General features: G+C 42.6%; 2 protein-coding genes across 18 annotated transcripts in view; both read left to right on the top strand.

The window, feature by feature from the left end:
- The window catches only part of USP54 (ubiquitin specific peptidase 54), a 98533-nt gene extending 82393 nt beyond the window's left edge, over positions 1-16140 (top strand). For 5 of the 7 annotated variants that reach the window (XM_054071034.1, XM_054071029.1, XM_054071032.1 and 2 more), the window contains exons 16-23: positions 916-1089; positions 4086-4205; positions 5367-5559; positions 7758-9214; positions 11558-11676; positions 12771-12911; positions 13819-14005; positions 14705-16140. In XM_054071034.1, coding sequence (XP_053927009.1) covers positions 916-1089; positions 4086-4205; positions 5367-5559; positions 7758-9214; positions 11558-11676; positions 12771-12911; positions 13819-14005; positions 14705-15360 — 3047 coding nt within the window. In that variant the 3' untranslated portion in view covers positions 15361-16140. The remainder of the gene's footprint in view (positions 1-915; positions 1090-4085; positions 4206-5366; positions 5560-7757; positions 9215-11557; positions 11677-12770; positions 12912-13818; positions 14006-14704) is intronic. The other 2 variants (XM_054071035.1, XM_054071036.1) reach the window with 2 other exon arrangements.
- A 10037-nt stretch (positions 16141-26177) lies between these two features.
- PPP3CB (protein phosphatase 3 catalytic subunit beta) overlaps positions 26178-27736 on the top strand; it is a 45829-nt gene continuing 44270 nt past the window's right edge. For all 11 annotated transcript variants that reach the window (XR_008450617.1, XM_054070840.1, XM_054070843.1 and 8 more), the window contains exon 1: positions 26178-26383. Coding sequence is in view for 10 of the 11 variants with exons in the window: in XM_054070840.1 (XP_053926815.1) it covers positions 26314-26383 (70 nt within the window). In the remaining variant the exon portion in view is untranslated. The remainder of the gene's footprint in view (positions 26384-27736) is intronic.

The following is a 27736-nucleotide window of genomic DNA, read 5'->3' as shown; positions in this document are numbered from 1 at the left end:
AATATTCCTTTGATCATGTTGCCCTGGCATTGAGTATTGGCCCAACAGAGAAAGTAGACCTATTTTTCCGGTTCTTTCCCGTAACTCAGTATTCTGCCATCACTGCAATGTATCTTCCCAAGCATAATTCATAATAACGTAGTAGGTTTGACAAAGCCCTGAAGAGAAGCTCATAATGCTATACAAAATTCCAAAGTGTCAAAAATTATAGTGGACATTTACCAGGTGCTTGGGCTAAGTCTGAGCTTTTCCTCAGGTGTATGTTCTGATTATTCACTGTTCTGAGCAAATACTTAATTCTAGAGAATGTCAAGGAAAGGGAAAGCAAGGGGAGGAGACACTTTTTGAATACTTGAAGTGAGAATGATAACTGATTTCTGCTGTGTTGACTAGGATATTGATATGCTATATTTTCCTCTTATTTTCATTTGCTTATGCAGGTAGATGGAAAGCATTTCATCTTATTTACTGAGGCTAATGATCTGACTAATTTGACATAGAATTATTTACAAATTATAATCACAGTAAGAAGCTTTGAGATTTCAGTCTCAATTTAGGGTTATCTCTTCCAGTGATTCTCTGTTGCTTGCTGTTTCTTGGGTCGGTGAATCCAAGGATGGGCTGTGCTGCAGGGGAGCCTGAAGCAGTGCTGCAGCATTTCTGCCAGTTACTGACAGAGAGAAAGCAATTGGAAACTAAATGGCTTGGGCAGGGTTTTAAAAGTAAAATTTAACAAAACAAAACTTATTATCTGAAATTCTATGGTCTTTGCTTGGTCAGTCTATTATTTTGTAGTGTTAATTGTATTCTCCATTAATATTTCTTTGTCTTGTAAGGGATGCTTTAAGAGATTTTGCTATCAAAAAACATTTCTTCCCCTACCCCCCCTCCCTTTTTTTTTTTTTTTTCTGGAAGGTGGGGACATGTTTGTCCCTTTAAAGAGTGAACTGGATGAACTGCAAGAGGAGGTGGCAAGGAGAGCACATGAACAAGAACTACGCAGAAAAAGAGAAAAGGAAATGGAGGCAGCAATGGGCTTTAATCCCCGTCCCAGCAGGTTCATGGATCTGGATGAACTGCAGAACCAGGGTAACTTTTTGAATGCAGTATATGTTACAAGATTCTACTGCTGATGTTTTTTGAACTGTTGAACTTAATTTTCTATTGCAAGTCTGTCTCTTTCTCTCCCCTTCATTACGATTTTGTACCTTCAGTTAGTGAAAGACCATCAATTTCAAACTTGTAGGATGCAAAAACCCCTCTGTTTAGTATTTTGACCAAATTCCTTCTTAAATGAAACAAAGTAATGCAGAGGTGTTTTTAATCTATTCATACCCATCCATTTCCATGTGGTGTCATGCACCATTACTGGTATAGATTTAGCCATAAGGCTTCAGCCAACATCTTGGAACGAGCAGGGCTGTTTGTACCTTTCAGACAGCCTAGGTCCACCCGCAGCACGGCTTGTCCATTTAGGCCATTGTTTTGTTCCTGTTTTTCTGGTAGCATCGCTTCTCTAAGCAATTCTGCTCGTTCCTGCCCTTGTAGTTTCTGCTCTTCCTCCCTGCCCAGCTGTGGAGCCACAGCACAAGGGTGGGAACTTCTGTGGCAGGCTTAAGCTAGATCTGATGTTGAAAGTCTGAGCTGGGTTTAGCTTACATGTCTTAGAAAAGACGTGTAAGGAAAAAAGAAAAGAAAATTAAGAAGCCAAATACTGTTTGATTGTCTTTCCCATGACTTCTAATGTTTCTGACAGGGCCTGGCAGCAGGAAAGGTTTTGTTGGAAGAATGGAGGGGGAACTTGGTGACAGGATTCACATGTAATGCTTTTGGTTTAGCTCTCCATTTCAGTCAGCCAGTAAAGGGGAGTTGGAGATAAGGTGGAATGGAGTGTGCTGACCCAGCTGAGTGTGAAGCCTGAAGCCTGGCAGAGTGTTGTACTGGGGGTTAGTGGTGGGTCAGCAAGGCCGAGGAAGGTGCAGTGACCGCTTGGGCTCTGCTCCCATAAAAGCCTGCAGGACAGGGACAAACCCACTGTGTCTGCTGTGTGGCCATTGAGGGTCACACAGCCTGGAGGACCCCCCGGCATCCCCAGACCCTGGGGTAAATGAGAGTTGGGAAGCTAGTTTGCTGCTACTGGAGAGAGGAGAGGGAGCTGGGTGCCCCATGGCAATGCCAGTGCTGGGCACAGTGCAGGCACTGCTCCACAGCCTGCACCCGTGCAGCAATGTCACCATGCCAATAGCAGCTGAGAAATATGATCTCTGTGAGAATGTCTGACTGTAGGGATGCTTCTATAGTTATTGCCCACCACCAGTGAGCCAGTTGGTTATCCTTTACAGTCCTGCCGTGACCTGCCAGGAACCAGGTGAAACATTTTGATATTCCAGAGTAGATGAATTTCTTTTTCATTAGCATTAGTGTTAACTTTTGTAACGTAAATGCTAATGATGTAAAAATTGAAAAGTAAACCTCTACTGTTGATCACAAGGACATTGTGTTCTCTGCTTCTCCTGTCCAAAAGAAAATGGTATGTTCTCTGAGACATTACCCTGCTTTGATCTCCTGTTGCATTAGTTGGTAGAAACAAAAATTGCTTAGCTGCTCCTTTTTCAAAAGAAAGTGAGCTAGAACAATGCTTAATCAAAAAAGACTTCAGTAGGATGTCTGAGGAGTTTATAGGCATTGACTTGAGATCCGAGAAAGTTTTTGTTGATTCCTTTCAAGCCCTTCCCCACCCCAGTCAGAAATGTTAACAGCTTACATTGATGGCCTGCTTGACTGCCTGGGAGGCTTGCTTGTACGCAGAGCTCCAGAGCACTTGGACTCATTTTCCCTCAAGTAAAGTGCTAAATTCATGCAAAGAAACCTAACTTTAGTATACTAGTCTTGATTACAAGCCTCAGTAGCCTTGATTTTTGAAACTAAATGTGCTGCTTGATTAACTCACTGCTCTAAAAACTTGCTTTTTATTTGAGTGTGGTGTAAGAGAGTTTGTGTTTGCATCTCTGCACAAGGATGCTGGGGAGCAGACGAGGCCATACCGTATGTTGAGAAAACATGGTTTACTGTTGGCTGATGAAGATGCTCATGTTATCTACCACAGGGTCAGAGACATTCCGGTAGAAAAAAAACACGCCTGAACAAAACCAAATGCCCAGTTGTATTTTCTGTTTTCCCCTGCCTCATTTGGATGTATATGTTTTGGAGGGTAACTTGCGTAATGCCTGATAGCTGACACCAGGCTGGGAATTTCCTCCTCTTGGAGTTGGATGTTCTGATGCTGGGACACGGTGTTTCAGCTTTCTCTTTTGAGCCCAAGGATGATTTGTCCTTCCCTCCTCCAACGCTGTTTTCTAAATTGTAGCAAAATGATTTCTTTACGTTGTCCCTTTCTTAGTTTTTTACACCTGTGTTTTCTCTCCTAAAGCAGCAAGACTGATGGGTGCTCATATCCGTGTGTCTCCTTCTGCAGCTGAGTGTATGCAAACGTTTGAACACACATTTGTAGAAGTATTTCATGCAGAGTCAGCCTCGCACTCAAGTCTGAGTTTTGTTCCTCAGATGTGTCAATTGCTTTAATTTGTTTCTGTGTTGTATGGAAGTAATTGGATACCCAAAGAACACATAGATGATTTTTTTGTAGGGGACTTAAAATAACATACAAGAAAAGCCCTGACCTGCTATATTTCCTTTACTGATATATTTTGGTTTAGATCTAATTCTAAGTTTAGATTAATTCCTACTCGATACAAGTCATTTGAACTGGCTGATGGTATGTCCATACCATCTTCTCTACTGATTTAGACTGCTGAAAATAATATGTTAAGCCAGTATAACTCTGTCAGGTAAACAAAATTTGAGGAAAAATTCTGGTTTGCATTGTTTTACTGTGCAGACGCTAAGCATATCAGGGTGCGCAAGTTGTACTTTGGCATAGGTGAGGTTAGGTGATGTGGTCTGGAATATGTGCAGCTTCTGCGAGACTCCATCTGAGGAAGAATTTGGCAATCACGAACGCTAATGAGGGTAAGTGAGGGTTCTGCAATGAATGAAACCAAAATGAAGGGTGCTGCCCATTGCAGGTAGGAGTGATGGCTTTGAGAAGTCGATGCAGGAGGCAGACTCAATCTTTGAAGAGTCGCTGAATCAGGAGCAGAAGGGGGATTGTGCTGCAGCTTTGGCTCTCTGTAACGAAGCGATATGTAAGTAACACTAACCACCTGAGCTATTGCGCTTTTGACAGTTTACTAATATATTAGAAAAAAGTCTGAAACATTGAATCGCAGTAAATGGCCAGGTAGTAAGTAATATGGGGATCCCACTGATCTCTAGGAACGTGCAGGGTGACCACATCTGTCCTATTTTTCAAGCATTTCCTTTTGGGGGTTTTAGTCCTGTTCCTCTTCACCTCTGTTTATTTTTTCATGTTCGCATCCATTTTTGTTGTTCTCTCCAGCGTGATGTCAGGAGCAGTGCTAAGGTGCTGATGTGCCCTTTTTGGTGCTAAATGGTGCGTTTCGGCAAGCACCTGGTAGGTAACCCCCTGCCACTTGTTCTTCAATTAACAATTTTCCCCAGTCCTTAGACCAAATTACGAAGGGCATTGAGCTTCCCTGTCTCTCATGGAGGGTGTCGCATAGGAAGAAAGTGGTAGCTCACTCTTGAGTCCTCTGGATTAACAGAAATGAGCTATGCTGTATCTGACTGTCATGAAGAAAAAAGCTAGGACATTGAAGTGCTTAAATGCATTGTGACCTTTGAGAATGTGTGCTGTGTGATTTCGTTTTCTTTTCGGCCGTTTTCCATTGTGACTGGCTGGCTGTCTCACCCTGGGCTCCTCTCTGCCTGTGTAGAATGGCTTCACGCAGAGGGGGCAGCTCCTGCGCATTGGCATTTCAGAGTTGGTTCTCAGGGGCTGTAGAACAAGGGGCGCAATATACAGCTGTTGGGAAAGCTCCCTCAGCTGCCATTCCAGCAAGGAATATGCTGAATCTCATATCCCAACTGGGCATTCCTGTACATGAATGGAGTCCAGGAACGGAAGATACAGGAGAAGGGTAGATGGCGAAGCATCGGTGTCGTAGGCTTGGAAAGAGCCTGTGTGAAGAGGATGAGAAGTTGGACTAAAACGTGGATAATTTTTTTTCTGTTATTTTGGTTTAGTTTCAATTAATGTGTTTGGACACCTGGCTAAGCTGAATGTGCATTAATGGAAACAATAGCATCCTTGTGAACCCTTTTGTGGCAGTATTTGCATGGTCCATGTTTTATGTTCTTGCTGCATCTTTTTTCTTTTTTTTTTTTTTTCCAATTTTATTCCTTTTTTCTGTTTGTTTTCTGCTATGTTTTCTTTTGCATTTTAGCTAAACTAAGACTTGCCATGCATGATGCCAGCGCTAGCACTCACAGCAGAGCCCTAGTCGATAAGAAGCTGCAAATCAGTATCCGAAAAGCCCGGAGCCTCCAGGATCGCATGCAGCACCAACAGCCATCGCAGCCGCTGCCGCCGCCAAGCTGCCACCCACCACAGGGCGGCACCATGGCCCAGTCTACAAGGTAGTCCAAGTACATCACCTAGACCCAGATTTGAGCCGCGCCTGTGAGCAGTGCGGTCTGGAGAGAAATAGCAGCTATATATATTCCCCTGGATAGTCCAGATCCTACAGCGTTATTCCCTATTCCTTTCTTCTGTAGGTTAAATCCTATAGTAAGATGGTCAACTACCCCTTTTCCCCCCGCCCCAGTCTTTACAGAGTAGTTCAGTGTGCATGTGTTCAAAGTGTGATCTGTGGCACAGAATGTAGCAGTCGGTGCCTGGCAGCATCAGTGTTTTATGCGCAAAGGGAAAGAATACAGTAGACAATAACCCAGTTAAAAAGCGGGAGGTGTTAGGGTGAAATGTGCAAATTTTTGTAGTGAGGAGCAGTTTCAAGACTCAGTAACAGAGTGTACAACAGTAAGAATCTTGCTATAATTGCTTTTATGCTGGGAACAGCAACCAGTGTGTGTAATGCTCTGTAGTTTGAAAAGTGCCGAGTACACTGTCTCATTCTTTCTAGTCCGCTTCTCTAGTGGTGCACTGGTACAACTCTTGGATCCAGATCCTAATCCTGTCACCCTGACTCCTGTCCCTGATGCTGTATCATTTTTCATTTTTTCCCTGTACATCCCAGCATCCTGTAGCCTGGCTTAGCAGCCTCTTCAGCATCTCTTCATGGTTCTTTCTTCCATACTGACTTCAACTATAGCATAATGAACTCTGCTGTAACTGATCTTTTCTTTCTACCCTCTTCAGCATGCAGTTTAATCCTTCTTTCTTCCCATGTCATTCCCTCCTAGCACTAGACCATCCCTGTCCAATTTTTAGGCTGTTTCTTGAACCATTCCCTTTTTCTTCCCTCTTCCCTTTCTTACATGTTTTATTATCAGAAGCTTAGATGAAGTCTCGGATGAGAATCTTTTTTTTAAAACACCACATACAGCTATGTACTAAAAGTCAGTTAATTTGCACACCTGCTGGGCTATAGTTCATAATGTTGTTCTTTCGCTGCAGTAGCTGAATTACATGTGATGACAGCTGATCTTTTTGTCAATCAGGGGTCCATTATGTCCTCTATTACAGGAGAAATGCAGAGCCCCCATTATGCATTGTGGCAGATTCTAAGAAAATGAAAGCAAGAAACTTTCTAAACTAATTTTATTAATGCTGAACTTGCTTACTGCTGCTCTGTGAAAAGAACATTCCTTTTGCAAAAAATTATATCCAATAAAATGTTGATATTGCAGCCGATGAAAAGAATCTGTTCATAGCCAGACTTCTATGCTCTTACTTGGATATAAATAACATCGTAGACAGTGCAAAGTTTGTGAGACAAGGTCATTCTGATACAGGTATCAACTAGGTCTTCATGTTAACTTCCATTCTGTGCTTCTCAAGTAGGAAAGAAAGCAATGATGTTGCTTTTCCCTAAGCTGGAGCTGTTTGTAGCCTATCATTTTCTCACAGGCACATGGACTCGGTACTGTTTTTTCTGTCTCCATATTAAAATGCTAATTAAACGCAGAAAAATGCCAAGAACATCTATGACCCAAGGATATAATTGCCTTCCATTCCTACATAAAAGAATACAATTTATTTTTCAGAAGTATACTTGGAAAACAAATTATTATAAAATAATAGTTGTATATATTTAGCTTGAACTTTACTTAGTGCGTTGGATAAATATCTTAAAGATCAGAATACAAAGATATGAGAGTCATTTCAAACTGTTCCTTCCATTTGTCAAATCATTCTTCATGAAGTTGCCTGAGAGAGGGGACCTTATGGAAATGTTTATGTTCAGATTGTGAACATATCCAAAGTATTTTCAAAAATACCCAAGATGTTAATGTTGGAAACAGTTGTTTTATTTTATATAAATGCTATTTTCACTATTCTTACAGTTATCCCTACCGACACGTACAGCCTGCCACTTCAAGTGGCTAGGGGTGCTGTACAAATAGAGAGCCTAACTGTAGCAAAATACTCTTAAAAATATGAAATGGATTCAGTAGGTCAGGTGTAGTAGGAAATCAGGGCTAGAAGCAAAGGACTAACATGCATCTATGTACTGAATTAATGCAGAGTCTTCTTCAGAATACAGTTAGCAAAGAAAAGTGTGTTGAGGTATATGTCACCTAGTGCACGTTCTGTACCCTAGGGATGAACGTAAGCGATGACTACTGCTAATCATTTACCCTTCTGTGTGTTTTAGTGAACAGACTGGCCCGCTCCAAGTACTACTGAGCCAGGAGGTACCGCTGGAACCCAACAAAGAAGTGGAATTTGGGTCCAGTTCTTTCTTCCACCCACCTGCTTCCTGCCATGAATTGCACTCATCATTATATCCAGAGTCTTCCTCCTTGCCCCCTTCTGAAAGCAATCCATCCAACAGGATCTCTCCAAACTTCCAGTCTGCTTCTGCTGATTTTCATGAGCAAGTTCCCTCTTTTCCCTATAGGCAAGGGTTGGCAGAGAGGTCTGCAAGAACTGAGAATGATGCCCACCATGGTGTGGAATTTCCTGACACCACAGCCACAGGGCCAAAAGACTATAGGGAATGCTGCAGCAGCAGCAAGATAGAAGAGGTTCATAATATAACGCCTGTTCTCACACCTCAGTACAAACCTGAAGCTAACACAGTAAATTCTGGGTCTTTGCCTACACTGTTTCCCTGTCCACATCCGCCACAAGCAGAATCTTCTGAAAAGGACAGCCAGCACAGTCCCTGTTCCAAACTTGCAAGCTCTCCACTGCGGCCCACCATTGATCATTTTGGGGCCTATCATGCAGTGACCCCTGCGACTTCATCCCCTACACAGCCGTGCTCCTTGGATATTTTGCAGAAAAAAAATAAGTACTCCAAAGCAAACAGCCATGAGGTTTTATTGCCTTTACAGGATGACTATGGCACAGCAGAAGTTTGCAGATCTGAGGCTTTTAGTACAAAGGGACACGTTCGCTCCTTGGCAGAGCAGTTTCAGAAAAGACATGCAGTCTCCCAGAGGAAAGGTACTCATGAAAAAGGCTGGATTGCTGCAGTGTGTCAGGATGAGAAGTCTCCAAAGTTAACACAAAAATCTTTCATCAACCCTTCATCCTCTGGTTACAGACAGCTAATCCATCAAAACCAAGAGAACAAAAACCAGTCTTCTGAAAAATTGCACTCAACTGTGGATATTAGGGATGGGGTAGTTTCTGTGGAGGGTTTTAGTGCCCAGCATCTTGCTTCTAAGAGTATTTGTTCTCACAGTGAAGAGCTGTGTAGAAGAGGTGGACAGAATGTAGCAGACCCTGCACCCCACCTGGAAAGGCGCTGTCATGATGGAGGAGTGAAACGGGTGGATGATGGAGCTGCTGGTAGCGTGGTTGCCTCTATGCCTGTGGACCGTTGGGTGGATAATGTTACTAGGTATTACAGTTCTCAGAAGGCTAATAAGAATACTGAATGGCTTCCTGTACCTGGAAGGAGTCCACCCCTTTCTGATCAGAGAGCAGTTGGAGATGACTTGAGCAGGATCCCAGTACATCTGCATCCACAGTGGAATCAAGACACAGAACAGGAGCTCTCAGAACTGGAATCCCTCTATCAGACTAGTCTGCAGGCATCTGAGGCCGCTCGGCCTTTCTTGGAAAGACAGGACAGTGCTAGGTATCCATTTGACCTATCAGGTAAGAACGACACAGCTGTTTTTCTTGGTTGACCTGCCTGTGTGTTCTGATATAGGTGAAGGTACATTTTCCAGTCAATTTAGTTAAATGGGCATGAATTTGTGCACAGGTGTGGAAAGATTCAGGGTGTGGACTCTGGAAACACTCTGTGTAAGTGGAGAAGCAGTGTGACAGCACTGCCTGGAGTGGCTGCAGAGTAGCTGTGGATCTTGGCCAATGGAGAGCGACTTCTGTTAAGGATAACACAGAAATAATTACTCCTAATTTTGATTAGGGAGTTGCTTAGGTTGAGCTGCTGAATGTTGCTGTTTAAAAGTCCTATATTACCTCTAGAATTTATTAAACTGTTTCTGTGCCTGAAGTTCATGTCCTACACATCTGTGAATATTAAATGATTGTACCGTATTTGAGATTGTAGTCTGTACCTGGTTGACGGGAATAACTTTTAGAAGTGTTACCAGGTCTATGAGAGTTCAACTTGTGTTTTGCTAAGCGCTGCCTGCTTTGAGTTCTGGAAAATTACTTGTGAAAGCAGCACAGGGGTATGCAGTCTGCACAAAGGTCCTTGAGACCTTGTGGGTTAGTAGGTGCCGAAAGAAAACAGATTCTGTTGCTTTCAGTGAGAACACACGGCTGTTGCTGGACACATTCAGTTAGAGTCTGATGACAGCAGCCTGGTTTCACTTAAGCTGACCTAATCTCCTGCCTGAGACGTGGCAACCTCGATTCTCTGCTTAGTGCAAGTGAAGTTTCTCAGTAATCCATGTCACAGCATTAGAGACACAAGTTTTCTGGTTAAATACAAAGCAGCCTGAAACAACTTGATGAGCACTAAAGTGATGTGTGTGTACGTGTACGTATACACACACACGTACATATGTGATATGTGTTGCTGTACATGCACAAAACAGGTTTTCCCCTACCCTGCATCCGTGGAGGTGGAGACTCTGTCTTTCCTGAGAAATCAGCCTGGCTGTGACCAGATTGAATACTGCAGTAGACTCTTGAACAGGTTTTTATTCAACAGCTTGTGTTTTCTATGAATCTGTCTTGTCTTGCAGCCCACTGGCAGTCCAGGTGACACATCCAAAGCTGGCAACTTCCCATTTGTTTTGCTTTTGGTTTTCTCTCAGAGTCAGGGAAGATCTGACCGCGCAACCTTGCAGATGCTCTTTTGCATGGGCTTGAAGTAGAAGTTCTTACGTGTTCCTACTTAGCTTAGTGATCTTCAAAGCTTTTTCTGGAAATCTAACAGGAGAAAGCCCGGTTGCATTAGTGTTAGCTGGAGCTTCAGCGTTCTGTCTGTTTCTTATGCTGACATTTCTCTTGCCTGTTTTCCCACTACATATATGAGGAATAAGAGCTATGAGTACTCTTCAAGTGAAATTTGTGTTTGAGGTCTTCACTTCTCATTTGCTGTGACTTTCAGATGTTTCATCCCAAGTTCTGCAAATTCTGTATAAAACCAAAAAGTTTGAACTAGTGCATCTGCTGTGATGAAATGGATAAAAATCACCTGAGTGGGGTCTAGGACAGCTCTTTCTCACTTTTAACTTGGCTTACCTATTCATTTTAAAAATGTTGTTTAAGCTTTCTACCCCATATCAACTGTTGTTTTCAGACCTTTGCATTCAGAATCACAGTGAAAATACCTCTGTTCCATTACCAGAGCTTTACAACAGAAATTAAAGCAAAGACTTGCCACCTCAATGCAGAAAATGTTGATACCAGTACATCACCTTTCTTTTTTTATAGAGAGATTCCCCGTGACCATTTTTATTAGGCCATTGATCTGCCTGTCTATTCCATGAGAAATTTGGGGATTATAACTGGTGGTGGAGATCACACTGAAGTGAAGTAATCATAGCCATTCCAGTTGAAATTAACATGTTTGACTGTTTAACCAGCACAAGTAATGGCTGACAAGCTGTAGCGTTGGGTAGGAATGACCAGGTGAATGTGTGGGGAACTTGAAGCTGATGGGTCTTGTTTATTCCAAGTAACTTCAGGTAGCTTGTTCGTGGTAGCTGATTTTCTGTCCCTTTAAGCCCCCTAAGCTATCTCACTTCTCTATCGAACAAGTGCTGGTGAGCAGTTAAGTCATTTAACTCTGAAATAGTTCAACTCAGCTGTTCCCCAGAAGCCTGCAAGTGAGGCAGGCGTGACTATCCTGATGGACTGCCTCCCTGTGGCAGTGTTGGGAGTTAGCTTGTGTGTTAATGTTTAAAGGATCTCTGAGGACTTCTTATTCTGTGTATATGGACTGTCTGCCTTTGTGGAGTCAGGAATGTGCCATCACATGCAATCAAGTGTTGAATTTAACCATAGCATTTTCCTTCCCAGTCTCTGCGAACCTGTCTGTGCGGAAGCTGCATGCTACAGCTGGCATGGGTCTCTCGAAAACCCCGACAGCGGAGATCGAGCGCAGTCTGTGTGGATCCACTGTCTCTTCTGTCTCCAAGGTGACATGTTGTTACTCAAGATGTGCTAGAGAGGGAAGGGCTTGGCCTGTGCCAGTGAAGGAATATACAGTGGGAGAAGTAGAATGTATTATGAAAGAGGTATTTGGGTCGTTGGTGCCAGTGTTAGGGAGAATTTTAAGTGCAGTCCAGCTCAGGATTACTTAGCTAAAAAATGAGTGACTGATGAGTGAACTTACGTGCAGTCAGATTATATAAATTCTGACTTTGAGGAGTATATCCCTGAAAACATTATGGTCTGGTCTCCCTGAACAAGTTGCATCACAACTCATAATAACTACTACTTGATGTTACCACTTGCAGGGACACAGACTTTTTATATATTTTTGCTGTGTCACTACATATTCTGAAAGTGGGAGATAATTCGGTATTTGATACAGTTGGTAGTTGGTTACCTCAGAGTGGGAGATGATTTTCTTTTTTTCTAGGGAGAAACTGCTTAAATACCTGGCAGTTACATATAAGCACCCATACGTGAAAACGTACAATATTTTCAAGGGGAAATGATGATTTCTACAGTTATTGAATACTCATTAAAGGAAGTTTAAATGGTCTTGCTTATATAGAAGAGAGGACAAGAAAAGGATAATAAATACTTCTCTTGCTAACGTAAAATTAACAAGCTTCCAGCACTCATCAAATAATCCTAGATTTTTTTTAGTTATGAGAAGGCTGCACTACTTGATCACGGGGTGGCTGTTGGCTGCAGCTGTGATCATCTTTGCAGGGACAGGGACACCTGTAGCAGCGGTCAGTCCTTGTGGCAGATTCATCCCAGTGGAGACTTTTTGTCCTGGCTTTAGATATTTATAAAAGAATGACTCTCACTTAGATAAATCAATCAGTGCATATTTACTAAAGTAGGAAAGACTATAAGGAATAATATTTTTAATCACCAGATCCAAGCAGACCCGTTTGAATTGTTTTCAAGGTAATATCTGAATGAAGGGTTTCAAAAAAGAAAAGGTCATGGGAGCATCACTGCAGTTAGATTTGTATTGGTCTCTTCCCTGTGATTATTATACAAAGCAGATGCTATGGAGAGCCTTTTCTGAAATGTGTGATATTTTCTGCAGGTCACATATACCGAAGAACATAGCAGGGAACCGGGAGAGGAGGAGATGTACAGTGCAGAGAATTTCCGCCGCATTGCTCGCAGTCTCAGTGGCACAGTCGTCTCAAACAGAGAAGAGACTTTGGTCTCTTCTCACAGTTTTGTAAGTAGAATGATGTGCAGCACTTTCCAAAGAGCCGTTGCCTGGATTTAGGGTTCCTATTTGCTCTGTCCACATTTAGTAGTTAGCAAGACGGCAGACAACTGAATAATAAGCCATGATGTGAGCTTGTCTTTGTGAATTCTTGTTCTCTTTTTTGGAAGAACAGTGAGCTTTTATATAGGTAACAAAGCCATCTTCCTCAGCATCATTGCAGAGTAGTACCTGCTGCAGTTGTTAAGCACATGAGCTAATAGGACTTGCCAGTATACAAAGATGTCCAGTATAAACATTTTTTCAGCTTACTTAAGAGTATTTTCAAGAAAGCTTCTAATACACCTGTAATTTTAAAAAGACTCCACTAGCCATGTGAAAGTTTCTGCTCTCTTGTGAGTGTATTCACCAATTAGCATTTTTAGAGAGTAAAAGTAAGGATAAATCAGACAATTCAAGACTTGGTACGTAACATGCACCTAGTTACATACTGGAAGTATCTGCTCATAATCTGGAATGAGAGCTCTCAGCAAAGCCTGCTAGAAAGGATCAGCAACACCCTTCTTTATTTCGTGGCTTGTGTAGCATGACAGCTCCAGTGCTGGACTGACCTGCCCTCCTTGTGTGGATTCAGCTTGTGAAGCAAACCTCTGAGAGTGGTTTGTGTCTGCTCTGGCTTTTTCTCCTTGGTATATTTCCAGCCAAATGATCCTCCTAAATAGCCCGCCACTGCAGTCAAAGCCTTACTGGATTGATGCAGGTTTTATTTGCATTTTTTTTCACATACAGATGCATGGTTTTGTTCCGGTGACTCATCCCTTTCCTTGGATCAACACTGTCTTTGCTTGATTCAACCCAACTCTGTGTTTACTCATCATTTTATGTTTTGTTCTTCTCCTTTCTCGTTTTATAAAAGGAAGCACCAAGTATGAGGAAAATGCCAGTGGACACCAGCCACCGTTCTTTCAGCTACACTTCCCTTCCTTTACCCCATGATCCTCCTGTGTTTCCCTTTGATTCCCAGCACAACCCAAACCAGGTGCAGCACCTACCCCATGATGTACTGATGCCCAGCATGGTGGGCAAGGCACGTAAACCATCAGGTAATCACAGGACTTTTCATCCTCCTTCGTGATCAGAAATACTGCTGAAATACAACTCTTCAGACCTTGTCTTTCATAATGATGTTTCACCATCTGCCTGAATTCCTCCAGAAATCTGGAAGGACAGATCACGTTCTTTTTCTTCTTCACTGCCCTTTTTGAGTTGTTCTGTGATTCTGTGCTAAGTTTACACAACAAAAGGGAATAATCTTTATAGAAACATTATGATAACTTTATATAAAACCATATTCACATTTTTGTGAGAGTATTTTCTTTAGTGTAAAAGCACCAGTAAGACCCAGCACCTTGTTGTCATGTGGGAGTACTTCCACAAACTATAAGTTTCACTAAGTCACATGTGTAACTACACCAGTAGAAATACCCAATTCCTGCATGAGAATTGTTTTCCCTGTGATTGCTATCAAAACCAGTTTGAAATAGCCTTGAAATATTTTGTTGATGACATGACAGCTATTAAAGAAATGTGAAGGCTGTGACAGCAGCTGTGAAAAGGAGGAAATGCAGTGAGGAAAGTGAATAGAAAGGGTACAGCTGGCATTTATTCAGAATTGCATGTCAACCAGTAAGTGTACTAGTGACTTTGTTTTTCTTCTGTCGCCTACTGGCCACAGCTGAAAGTTCTCAGAGGACGAAACAAAAAAATATAACTAAGCAAACCTTTTTTTCTTTTCTCCCCAGGAGATCAGAAGATCATCCAGAAACTTTTGGTTGTGCCTGACAGGGGTGAAGCTTTCCAAGGTGAAGACTACCCAGGTGTGGCACTGAGCTACAGGAGTCTCCCTTGTGCACCCAAAGGCACCCTTTCCCAGGGGCAAAAGCCTTTCATTAATCCGCATTTAGAAGGTGGAACATCAAGTGTCTCTGGCCCTTGGATGAGCACGAGCTACCCTGCCAGGCAAACAGCCACGTTATCGGATAAACGAATGATGCTCTGGGGGAAGCGTGCTGGCCAGCCAGGCAAAAGTTTACAGGAAGGCTTTTTCCAGCAGCCTTCACAACATCAAATGCACAGATCTTATGCTGTTGGTTGCAGGCTACCAGCCAGCGCAGACTACAGCACTTTAAGAATACCACGTGAGCCTTCTTGGGACCCCGGTGCCTCTCAGGGTTGTCCTGTGCCCCCTTCTTGCGCGAAGGCCCCGGGTCCAAGGAGAGTGGATATGCCCCCAGAAGAGGACTGGCGACAGAGCAGCTATACTCCTCAGCCTGGCAGAAGGCGAGTGCTGCCGATGCATGTGATGGACGGGACTTTCTCTTCCGCTTCAGAGGCACACAGAAGTACGCTGGCTCGAGCAGCAGCAGCTACTGACACTGTGCAAAATAATGGCTGGTGAGATCCTGTCCGCTCCATGTGCCCTAATAAGCCGCTCTGTGAACAGACGGTATCTGTTGCCAGAGCACAGATTACATGGAGGCAGCAAACTCTTCCAGTCAGCATCTGTGCTATTTTTTTTTCTTAAAATGTAGCTATACAGTACGTGGAAACTAATTGCACTGTGTTTCATTTCTGACACTACTGAACTGCTGTCTGAATGGGGAATCCTGGCTATTCTAGCCCTGGCCTCTCCTAGCAAAAAGTGCTATAGGAATGGTGAGCTCCAGAGGCATTGGTTTACGGGTAAGTTCAGAAGTACGCGCATGTTTTGAAGGAAGATGGCCACTAACAAAAGGACATTTTTAAGGACTCTTTTTTCATGAAACGTAGCTTTGGTAAATTCTTCACATAAAAAACCAATCCTTTTGGTTTTATCTCCTTTCTCTTTCCTGTTTCTACTAGGGGAAAAAATCTGACCCACCTTCCAGGTTCCAGTAATACTGCACTTGGCAGGCTGGCAGTTAGTAAAGCAAACCCAGTTTTCAGTGTGCCGAGATCTCGAGCAGGGATCACGGCTGTAGTTGCTGCTGAGGAAAGTGGCAGGGAGACATTGTTCATCAGTAAACCTGAATTTTCCCCACTTCTTTAAGGCAAGCTAACAATGCTTTGAACAGAAAAGACTGTTAATGTTGCACGCTTGATTGCACCAATGTAAACACAGAATAACTTTAACTATTTTAGTGTCAAACATACTTGCTTTTGTAAGTATTTTTCAAATAAATTTATGAAAATAGTTCTATTTACCTGTCTGTGTATGGGCTTTCTTTGATGTTTGGCTTTACCCATCAGCTGGCGTGAAACTGTCAATTTATTTTCTTATACCTGACAAATATGAGTAAGTTGCTTATTCTAGTTCATTAACAAAGTTTATGTGATAAATATTTAATTAGATTGGAGGACATACATTTTTCCCCTGGATTTGGTATTCTGTCACTACTCTGTGTTTAACTTCCTCTCATAATGGACAGTAATTAAGAGTGTTACTTTATGACTTCCTTGTTGGAGGGAAGACGACAGCATCTGTGCAAGCTGCTAGTGTGTGCAGATAGGACTTGTACACAAAAGTCATTAGAAATGACTGGTGTAGTGTCATTTTAATGAAAGTTGCACCCCTGCTATTGCAAACGCTTTCAGGTGTGATGGTTAAAATGGTCTTAAACCATGGCAGTTCTGTTACATGCTGGTATGGTGAGTGGGCCTGCAGCTGCAGCGGCCCTGACCCTGCCGGTAGATGGTCCAGACCCCCCTCTAGTGCCTGGTGCCACGATGATGAAAAGTGAAATGAAACCCCTACATGCTCAAATTTACATTTTTAAAATAATTTAATTTCTCTTGAAAATAAAATTCTATTTCCCTATATTTGTATGGTCTCTTGTTGTGTTTGTAATATGCATTTAGATGTGGCTGTGTAGGGTTCAAAAAAAGCAATAATGAAATGAAAAGTGACTTGTTTTAGCAGTAGCAAATTTGTGTAAATATAATCCTTCTGTATATGGAAAAGGAACTACCTAGTATGGATCTTGCTCTTGAAGGCCACAGAGTGTGTGCAGACTGGTTATGGCAATTGTACTCTGACCTGCTGAGCAGCAGATCTGTCCAAGTGGTTTATGAGGTAACCAAAACGCGCTCTGATTCAGAGAAGTGAGCTACAGAAGTGCAAGCTGAGTGCCTGGTCCTTCCCAAACAAAGGCTGCTGCACCCACGTTAACGCGTGGGGGAACGGGAGAAGAGGGAAGGAACTGTCTGACTGGTGCTGTCTGTGATTGCTAACATTGCTGAAACTGGCCTACTAGTAGTGGCTGGGGCAGGAGCTATGAAGTGTAAGCAGAATTCCAGAAAACTGTCAGTCACACAGGTTTTGCATCTGATGGCATTTGGGGAACGGCAGAGTTCAGAGGAAGGTGAAGACAAATTGAAAGAAAATGTTCAATGTGTCCATCTTCCCAAGGGTTGCACAGGAATTAGCCTCTCTGAATTTTCTTTCCTCCTTTTCTTGGATAGATTCCTGTGCAGAGGGTCCTCGGCATCCATTGGCTGCTGAAGCTTTTGAGAAGGGAGATTGACCAATGCAGAGAGTAGGTCATGTTCTTCATCAGAATCTTTAATAATGTTCGTGCCTCGGTAAACAGAACTGCAGAAATACGCTCACGTGCCACTGCTCTGTGTGTAGAGAGACAGATATTGGGCAAATGGGGTAGGTTATTTCAGTGTTCATGCTGAGTGGGGCAAAGAGAAAAATGTGTTTGGGTTTCAGAGATTCCTCATTTGAGTGAGTCTAGTTTTGCAGTCTTATCCCACACTGCTGCCGCATGTTTGCATTATGGGTGGCAAAAACCAAAAGTATGGGATTTTCATCTATCTGTGCTTGCTGTCCAGAACCTGTTGAAGCCTAGTTACAGAAATGCAATGCTCCTTTTATGCTGGTTCTTCCACGATTGCTATGGCTGATTGAGTTTTCTTTAAAGTTTCAGAAAATGCTTTAGAAAATGCATGTTAGGTTGATTTTTTTTTTGTCCTCTTGCACTACTGCTGAGAATTTTCTAACTGCATCATTCTTCTAGTTCATTGAAGGATCCTTTTTATCCTTTAAAACAAAAAAAAATATAACTTGGAAATGTTTATGATTGCTATTTGATTAATAGAAAAATACCAACTAAGATCAGCTGTTCAGTCACTTCAGAGCACTCGATGCGTTTGCTAGTGTACTTATGAAAGCAGATGCTGAGTTCAGCTGAAGAAAACTCAACTTCCTTACTGGCATCAATAGGATTGTTCTAGTACTCATTCTTGAGTGAGTAAGCACTGACTTTACCGATGAATAAGGAGATCAAGTGTCTGTTTGCAAACTAACTTATATCAAGTTTATTGAAGGAGGGTTATCTGGAGTTTGGGATGGCCCAGTCCGAGATGACTCACTGATAAATGATAGGCTCAAGAAGATATTCGTGTGTAGAGATCACTATTCAAAATAATCTTAAAGATGAATACATGAGAAAAATGTGAATACAATGAAGCTGCACTTCAGTAATAAATCTAAGAATAATTTCATATTGCCAAATTTTAGCTTTACTTTTTTATTCCTCAGGCAAAGCAATTTTGATGGCAGTCTAGGGTTATCTATCATTGCCAGTTTTTTTACTTAAAATTTATACTAGTTAAGTGTTACGTGACTTTCAGTTGAGGGTGTTCCAGGCATAGAGTTCTTGCTAATTACAAAAGAAATCAAACTATTTAAAATTGTCTTAAATAGCTTAAAGCACATTAAAGAATGAGGATGTTAACGTGCAATGTCTATGTGAAGAGTAAATGGTAGCTGAACGCAAGTAACTTGCTTTGACTTACGAAGCTTGACTTACCTTGAATTACGTGGCTGGAATGCTGCACATGAGGGTAATTAAACTAATGAATCTATTTACAGCCCTCTGACAGGCTGTTGGTTGTCAGATATATACAAATATATATAGAGAGAGATACTTGATTGTACAACTTTCCATCATGGCTTATATGCTATTTGAAAAAACTCTGTGGTTTGTTTGCTATGGAGCTGTGTGCTTTATTGCTTGACAAGAATTTGCTTTCAAATTCCTGTAGTTTCAATACAGCATCTGAAACTTCAGCTTTTTCCGAAAGTTCAGAATGACTTTTTTTTTAAGATATAAAATGTATCAATCATGCAAATTAATATTATACCATTAAGTCAAGCACAAGTTTTTACAAATCAGGTATGGGGTTTTAAGTACATTTAAGAAAAAATAGCTGTTTGTTGATGACCCTGTGTATTAATTGTTCCTATGAAATAATGCATAAATAAATTTTTCATTTGCTTTGGTAGATCAGTTAGCTTCTCCAGGTAGATGAAAAGAAACCTCAGTTGATGCTAAAAAAACATTTCAGTATTGTAAACTGGGTTTGGTTGGCTGCTCTTTAGAGGCTTCTTTTAAGAAGTAATTTAATGTAGCAGATTTAAGTGTCAGCTGATTATGACACCTCATTCGTATGAAAAGAGAAAGGAAAGTATGTGTGTGGGAGCCTTCGCTGATTTTTCACAATAAACTACTGATTTGAATGCAAGGATATAATTCATGTGAAGAGCTGAGATGGTACAGACCAGAAAATACTTAAAGCAACATTTCATAGTTTATGGGAGGAAAGCCCACATCTCTCCAGTGGTTTTATAATCTTCTACATGCATATAAACTTGCTGGGACAAAATACATAGTAGCAAAGCTTTAAATTCCTTATTTTGGAATATCCTTTTCTGCATTCATTTAACTATTAGTCATGACCTCAGATTTGCCCAGTTCTAAGGGTATTTTTTTTGTTCAATCCCTTCTTAAGTTATCCAGTCTCAATGGAATAGTTGATTGTTATTCGTACTTAATGGTGTTTGGTCCCACTAGCTTGCTAAAAGGATGCAGAGGGGTAGGTTGGAGGCATAGTTGCACTTCTGCTGTCCGGTGATGACGGCCAGATGTGTTTGTGAGAAGAGAGTGCATGTACTCCTCAGCAACTGAGTCATCCTGTCTTTGCCTTTTGTGAGTTTCCTTTCCACACAGATTCCTTATAAATGGCTTACTGGGATTGCTCTGATCTGTAGGACATAGCGTTCGTGGATCAGCATGCTTCATCAAAGCTTAAAAAAAAAAATAATACTGTTTTACATCACAGTTCCTCTTACAGAGCAACAAGATTGGGGGTTTTTTTGAGTAAGGTCCTATACATAGACCTGCTTCCCTTGAATTCTTTGTCAGTTAAGTTTCTTGCTTGTTGGAGGCTCTGAGGAAACTAGAGGGAACACAAAGGAGGGCAGCAAAAAGCAGAGTGAACTCAATTTTTAGACTAAGTAGAGGTGACTAGATCATGGTCTATTAATATCACTGAGGTAGTAAGATAAACGAAGAGAGGGAATTGCTGGGTCTCAGATGGTAGGAGAAGGAGCACTCGCTTAAGGCTAAGGAAGGAAAAGTTTGAACTAGATAATAAGAGCAGGGGAAGGAATGCTTTAAGCAGAGCAAGTGAGTGATGTTTTGAGGAACTTAAGGAAGAGTTTGAGGTATTACCACTCCAGAGGTGCAAGATTTAAATTAAATATGTGGCTGGTAGGTTTTGGTATAAAAAAATGACATAACACTCTAGAGTCAGGCTAAGGCATGGGCCTTAACCTGTTTTTTACAGTTGTGATATTAGGCAAGGAATAACTGTGGCCTTGACCAGCTGTTTAAATGCAGTAACTACTGAAGCATAACAGGACAGAACTTGTAATTTGTACCTGCAACCAGCTGATAATTTGGTTTTGTGGGCCTGGGTTTTTTTCTTTTTAAGTCAGTGCGGCTTCTCAGTACTGGATGACATTGGCAGCTAGAGTATTGCGGTGAGAATGGTTATGTGATGCTGGAGAAAAATGGCAATATGTGAAAATGTATTTAAAATAAAATGTGGTTTGTTCTGAGGCAGCGTCACAGTTTATACCAACAGCAATAGCATTTCTGGCAATTCAGAAAGGACAGTTTCAGGCAGTCACTAGTGAGAGTCAATGAAATGGAACAACCTCTTAAAAGTTTTGCCTTCTTCATCTTATTCTCTGGCTTATAGCACATCTTCCCCTCTCAGACCTGGTTTATCTCTGCAAGATTTGCTGTATGCATCTTTCTCTTGGGATCTGGAATATATCTCTCTCTCCTGTGATTCAATTTCCTTCTTAAAAGTTTTCAGAAAGTCCTTGTTGGGTAATTAGATGATTCTGGGACACTGCATTGTGCCAGTTTTAAAGATATGTCACTGTTAAGAGTCAGAAGGGACTGTTCTCATCATCTGACCTCCTGCGTGAGATGGTTACAGAATTTCACATACTCATTTTTACATCTAACTTCTATCTGAACTTCAATAAACAGCACTTGATATCTGAGGCGACTATTTGCTAAAATACTGTTGTTACTTTACCTTGCAGTACTTGGTCAGGGGAGCTCTTGGAAGTGTCTAGGTTTTAACATAACAGCAGTTTGTTTAAACATCTTTTGCATGTAGCTCAGTGTGTACTCCTTCAAGATGGAACAGGAGGAAGACGGGGATCACCTGCATCCCAAATGGCTCCATTCCCCGAGGTACAGAATAAGGTGGATTGGCTGGATTATTCCATGGGATTCTCGATTAATTGTTTCTTTGTTATAAAAGCAGTGGTTGAGAAAGCAGACCAGTGCTAGCTGCTAGCTAATGGTTCAGAATATCCAGGCAGAATAATAATCGGGCTTTTTTCTTTTCTCTTTTTTTTTTTTGAATTGGGTACTAAAATGTGTGGAACGGAATGGCCACTTGGTGGCAAAGCTGAATAGGAAGTAAGATGTGACTGCCTGTCAGAAATACTGTCATTTGCCTGGCATTTGTGGGAACCTCTCAGGATTAAAAAAACACACTGGCTTCTACCTGCACAGCCATGTTTCTGTTTGTAAGTGCCTTCCTGAGTTCCTACAATCATAATGCTACATGTGGTGATAGTAGGAATTGTTTGATTCCTTGAACACAAGAGTACGGACTCAATCAGCTTTGCTTTCACCATGGTGTAAGCCAGGGCAGTGGGAATGCCCCTTCCAGAGCCTCCAGCAGATTTAGAGACAATGCTACTTGAAAAAGCTTCCAAGGCGAGCAAAAGGGCTTAGCTAGAGTTCTGAAGCTCTCTTCCTAACATAGGTTTTGGCGTTGTCCTAATGGCAAAGGCACACACTCTGTATTTTAATAAGGCAAGATGAAATATGTTAGAAAAATGACAACAATAAAACTGTAGATATCTTTTCTTTCCAGCTGCTGTTATATTAAAAGAAGTCATCCCAATTTTTTTTTTTTTAATTTTTTAAGGAGGGATGGTTTGTTGGAAAACTTAACACCATTTCTCACCTCAACCTGATGCATTTGGCGGGGGGAGGGCGGGGGAACACCAGCAAGATTTCATCTGTATGAGCCTTTTCTTCAGGTGATACCTGGATATGGCTGGAAATGTTTCAGCATGCAGGGCACCAGGTATGCCACCTAGAAGCTGATAATGTTTTCTGGCATGGTGTCATGACAAAATAAAATCGTGCTATGCTTTTTCCTCAACCAGGATTCAGATAGTATCAGCCCCTTTTGCTGCATACCCCAGGAGAAAAGGCACCTGTTGGCTGCAGGCTCATGAGGGAAGCAAGCAACTGAAAGTAGTAAGAGCCATTTCTCTTGAAACTGCACTTCGTGAGAGGTGAAGAGGTGATTGTCAACAACACACAGCAAGGTCTTGGGCTCCCTATGTGTTTGGACAAATGAGTGAGTTTGTAACATGAGAATCTCTCTCCTGTTTCATGTTGTCAAACACTCAAACTGCATTTATTACCGAGGTTCTCGTGGTTCTAAACAAGAGACTGAATTAATTCCCCCTGGTCCTTATTCTAGCAGATCTACTTTAAGATCTAAGTCAATAGGAGCAACGTTTACTTTCTGCCTGTCCTATCCCATGCTCTCACAGCATGTTCTGAACGGATGTCCGTGCTATTGAAGCTAATGAGCTTTTCTTCAATTTAAAAAACCAGGCCCTTTAAATTGGTTGTACAATGACAGACATATTTAATATAATGCAGTAATGCCTGCGAAGCTTAGCGATAAATACAAAACAGTCACCCAGGGTTTCTTCCATGATACTCCAATGTATTTGAGCTCTCTTTTTGCAGACACATGCATATTTTACTTATGGAGATGGAATTAATAAATTCAGTTTTTCCAAAAGGTTGGAATCTTAAAAGTGTCATTAATAAATAACCTAAGTTTGAAATCCTGATTCCCTTAAAATTTTGAGTTGCTTCCTTGAATGTCTTTACAGTGATATTTCATTCCAAGTTTCTTGCTTGGACTGTCTTAGCCATGTAATAAAATAGCAAGGTCAAACAGGCTCTTGTGTAACCCATCAATAATAATGTCTTTTCGCTTGAGCCAAACAGCTTTTCATGCTCAAGATAGCAGGTACTCACCCCAGGTGTCATCTTTTCCCTTGGACTTCAGTAAGGCAAGAACCAAGGCCTTGCTGGAAACTATAACCTCTGAATGGCTTTTCTTTCTTGAATTTTTGATTTATTGTGTGAAATAGTTTGCATGGCTCAGTACGAGTAATGAATAAGAGCTGTCTTATTAGCCAAGATGGAAAGCAGCAACACTAGCTATACTGCATTTGATTAGACACAGCTATACGTACATATTTACATGTTTCCTAGATCTAACTGAGTTTGTTGGCAATTTAAGTGCTGCCAAATTCAGAGATCTTTGGTTTGGTTTGTTGTGGGGTATTTTCTTGTTGGGTTTTGTTTTTTAAACCCAGCTGATTTCCATGGTCTCTGCTCTGGGGCAGCCCTACAGCTATTCTGCATGAGTACAACTGAGGATGCGCTACCTCAGAGGAAAGAGGATGGCATGAAGAGCAGGCACGGCTTCACCTTTACTGGGGCAGAAATCTATGCCGTATTGAAGAGTCGCAAAGACTGATAGGATTACCTCAGCTTTAGCACAGCCGTAACAGCCTTCCTGTGAGGTGATGTCCTGGAAATGCTGGGAGCTGCTGGTCACATCAAGCAGGTGCAGTTTGTGTGTGGTAGGAGGTGATGATGTGAAAAGACAGACTCAATAATCAATGCCAATTTGATTATTAAGTAAAGCATTCTCTAATGTGATACAGGGCTTGCGGAGGATTGCTCCACCTGATGTGCGTGCAATGTCCAGTATAATTCACAAAGACTATATACAGTCAAAGCACACATATTCCTCACTTTTCCTGAAAGAGGTGTCTATTATAATCAGTTCCTGGCATTTATTTATATGTTTCCTACCCTTGGCCCATGCGCTCTGGCCGCTGGGGGTCTCCTTTGGGGGCTTGGGATGAAGGCTGTAGATCTTCCTTACAGATGAACCTTTCAACTCTCCTTGCACATGCTTAGACACCTCGGGCACCTCTTCAAGGCTGCATCTGGTCCTAGCTGGTTCTTCTTTCTCTTATCATTGCGCTAGTCCTTGTTAATTGGCTTAATTGGATACAGTCAGATTCTTTCCCATTCTTTCTCACTGCAGCCTTGTTAAAAGTCCTTATTTAGGCATCAGTATTGTGAGAAACACTCATTCACTAGTAAAATATTGAAAAGGACAAAGTCTTCGAAGCAAAGACAATAATATTTATATTTTACAATTCATCGCTGAATCGGATGCCCTTCTAAAAAAGGCATAACATCTTACAAAAGCAGTGGGTATATAGACTAGCTTTAGATAAAGAACTGTGTAACTTCTCAAAGAATGTTCATTCTTTTTTAGATTATCCAACCATGTCTGGAGACTCCCTTCAGGTTCTCTCCTGGCCCAAAACAGCTGCATCTTAACAAGACAACTAAGCATATCATATCATATTGCTCAGGGACGTGGTTTAGTGGCAGATAGGAATGGTTGGACTCGATGATCCAAGAGGTCTTTTCCAACCTGGTGATTCTATGATTCTATATCAATAAATTCTCAAAGCGCTAAGACAGGTTCTCTTTTGACCTAAACCAGCTCTATATAACAAGACAGATTTGTATGATGAGATAATTAAACATACAAACAAGCTGCAGCAAAACTTACCAATTAACTCTCACAGTATCCAGGCACAGGTAAGCTAAAAGTTATTACTCAAGCTCATCCTACATTTTATTACTAAAATCCCCAAAACTATACGTAATATTCAAATATATCATAGGTTAGACCTTGGTAGGACTGGGTCCAAATCCTATCAGAGGGGTTCTGCCTCCTGGCAGGGAGACAGCCCAGTGCAACCCCGTGTCCTGGAGACCACTTGCAGCAGCCTTTGGCCTGTGGCTACCTGACAAGCCTTGATCCCTAACTATTTTAGTATGGAATAAGGCAAAAGACACCAAGAGATGAGAGATGAGGAAGTGCTGCAAGGGAATGAAGACAGGTGGGGTCTCTGCTAAGCATCCTGGTGGAGAAGAGTTTGTGGTTTCTGCAGAAGCCATAAAATCTAATATTCTGTCTTAAAGCATAGACATTTCTGCTAGCCTGCGCAGGTTGTTAGGTACTCAGGCTCACTAGGGTTCATTTTGCAACTTTCCCTTTTAACATCTGAGACGTCATCTGGAGTACTGTGTCCAGTTCTGGAATCCTCAACTTAAGAGGGGTATGGAAGCTGTTGGAATGGGGCCAGAGGAGGCTACAAAGTTGATCGGAGGCCTGGAGCACCTTCCCTACGAGGACAGGCTGAGAGAGTTGGGCTTCTTCAGCCTGGAGAAGGGAAGGCTCAGAAGAGAACTTATAGCGATCTTCCGGTACCTGAAAGGCTACAAGAAAGCTGGGGAGGGACTGTTCATAAAGGCTTGTGGTGATAGGACAAGGGGCAATGGGTATAAACTGGAGAGGGGCGGGTTTAGTCTTGATAGAAGGAAGAATTTCTTCATCATGGGAGTGGTGACGCACTGGCACAGGTTGCCCAAAGAAGTCATGGCTGCCCCATCCCTAGAGGTGTTCAAGGCCAGGTTGGATGAGGCTTTGAGCCACCTGATCTGGTGGAAGGTGTCCCTGCCCATGGCAGGGGGTTGGAACTGGATGATCTTTAAAGTCCCTTCCAAGCCAAACCATTCTATGTTTTGATTTGTTTCCCACTCTATCCTGCTTTTCGGGGAGAACATTTCTCCCTTGAGGACCCCCCAAGATGGCGGCGGCGCCTCAGGGCGCGCGCGCGGAGCTCTCCATGGTGGCGCGCGGCACGCCGGGGCGGGGCACGCCGCGCCTGCGCCTCGCACCAGGCCCGCCATGTTTCGCGGGGCCGCTGGGCGCCCGTAGCCGAGCGCCGCGCCCTCCGCCGGCGGAGGAGGAGGACGAGGAGGCGGCGCTCGGAGCCGCCCGCGCCCCGCAGCGCCCAGCGATGTCCGCCAAGGAGGGGAGCCGCGTGCTGCTGCTGCCGCCGCACGCCGCCGCCGAGCGCGCCGTCAAGGGTGAGCGTGGCCCGCGGCGAACATGGCTGCCCACGGCGGGGTTGGGAGCGCGGCCGCGGCCTCCCGGGGAGCCTCTAACCGCGAGCGCCGTGCCGGGCAGGGAAGGGGAAGCGTCTGGAATAGCTGTGGGAGGCTGAGGTAGCCTAGCGACCGAAATGCCGAAAACCGGCACGGTCTTCGCTCCGGAGTGTCGTCTCGGCGCCTTGGGGAAGAACCGTAGAATAATTTGGATGGGAAAGGGCCTTAAAGCCCATCCGGTTCCACCGCCTGCCATGGGCAGGGACGTCGCACCAGACCAGGCTGCCCAAGGCCCCATCCAACTTGGCCTTGAACACCTTCAGGGATGGGGTAGCCACTGCTTCTCTGAGCAACTTGTGCCAGTGCCTCACCACTCTCATGGTGAAGAAACAGCCCTGCGCAGCTAAAGTAAAATACGTTCATTAGGTCTAAATTGCCGGTTAAGGAGCTGCCATAGGTAATGCCTCAAAGAATTTCCAGCCTTCGGTTACTCAGGTTGCAGATAACTTTAGTTTGTTCTAAAAGTTTCTGTTAATGAATTGCATTTGACAACAGCAGAGCTGGGCTGCTGGGACTCACGGCTGTACACAAAGCGCTCTGCTTCCTAGGAACACAGCGTCTGACTGATTTCCAAGGGGTGGGGAGCTGTTTGTTTAACTTTTCCTTTCTTAAGCCCCCCCCCCCCCCCCCGCATTATATAAAAAGGATGTGTTTGTTTTCAGCAGGTCTTAATTAAATCCTTGGAATCCCATAGTATGTTTTGGAAATGGGCATGTTTTCCAGTAGAGCTGGAAAGCCGCAGTAAGTTGTTACTCATTTTGGATTGCTTAACCTGTTGATTTGATTGAACAAATTGCAAGAGTAAAAGTAGGAAATATTAAAACTGGTTGATTGGAAACTGGTATCATTAGCACTACTTTAATGTTTAGTGTTTAGATTTGCTGAATTTTTGTACCTTTAATGCGATTTGTTGTAACACGTTAAGTTCTTCAGACAATGCAAGAGAACTAATGCTAAGCCATTAGATATTTTGTAGTGCGCCAGCAAACCTGCTGATTTCCAGTCACTTAATAATTCGGCTTGTTCAACATGACCTGTACATCTGGCTGTTGAGAATCATAGTTAAAGCTTGCTCTGTTCTAACAGCCTGGGGTGACAGTATTTGTTTGAACCTGTGTGTGTAGGATGCAAAAGTTTTGTAAAGGTAATTGGGCTTTCAGAGCTTTATCTGACGTATCTACAACCAGTTAAGTGTTCAGAGAGCAGCATTTTATTGTTCCTTCAGCTGACCTGTCCTGTCCATGCCTATCCTGCTGAATCACCGGCTTCTGGAGA

The sequence above is a fragment of the Cuculus canorus genome, chromosome 7 (assembly GCF_017976375.1).
Source record: "Cuculus canorus isolate bCucCan1 chromosome 7, bCucCan1.pri, whole genome shotgun sequence".
NCBI classification, from domain to species: Eukaryota; Metazoa; Chordata; class Aves; order Cuculiformes; family Cuculidae; genus Cuculus; species Cuculus canorus.
The sequence above is the reverse complement of the archived record's forward strand: the minus strand, read 5'-3'. Positions and strand labels throughout refer to the sequence as shown.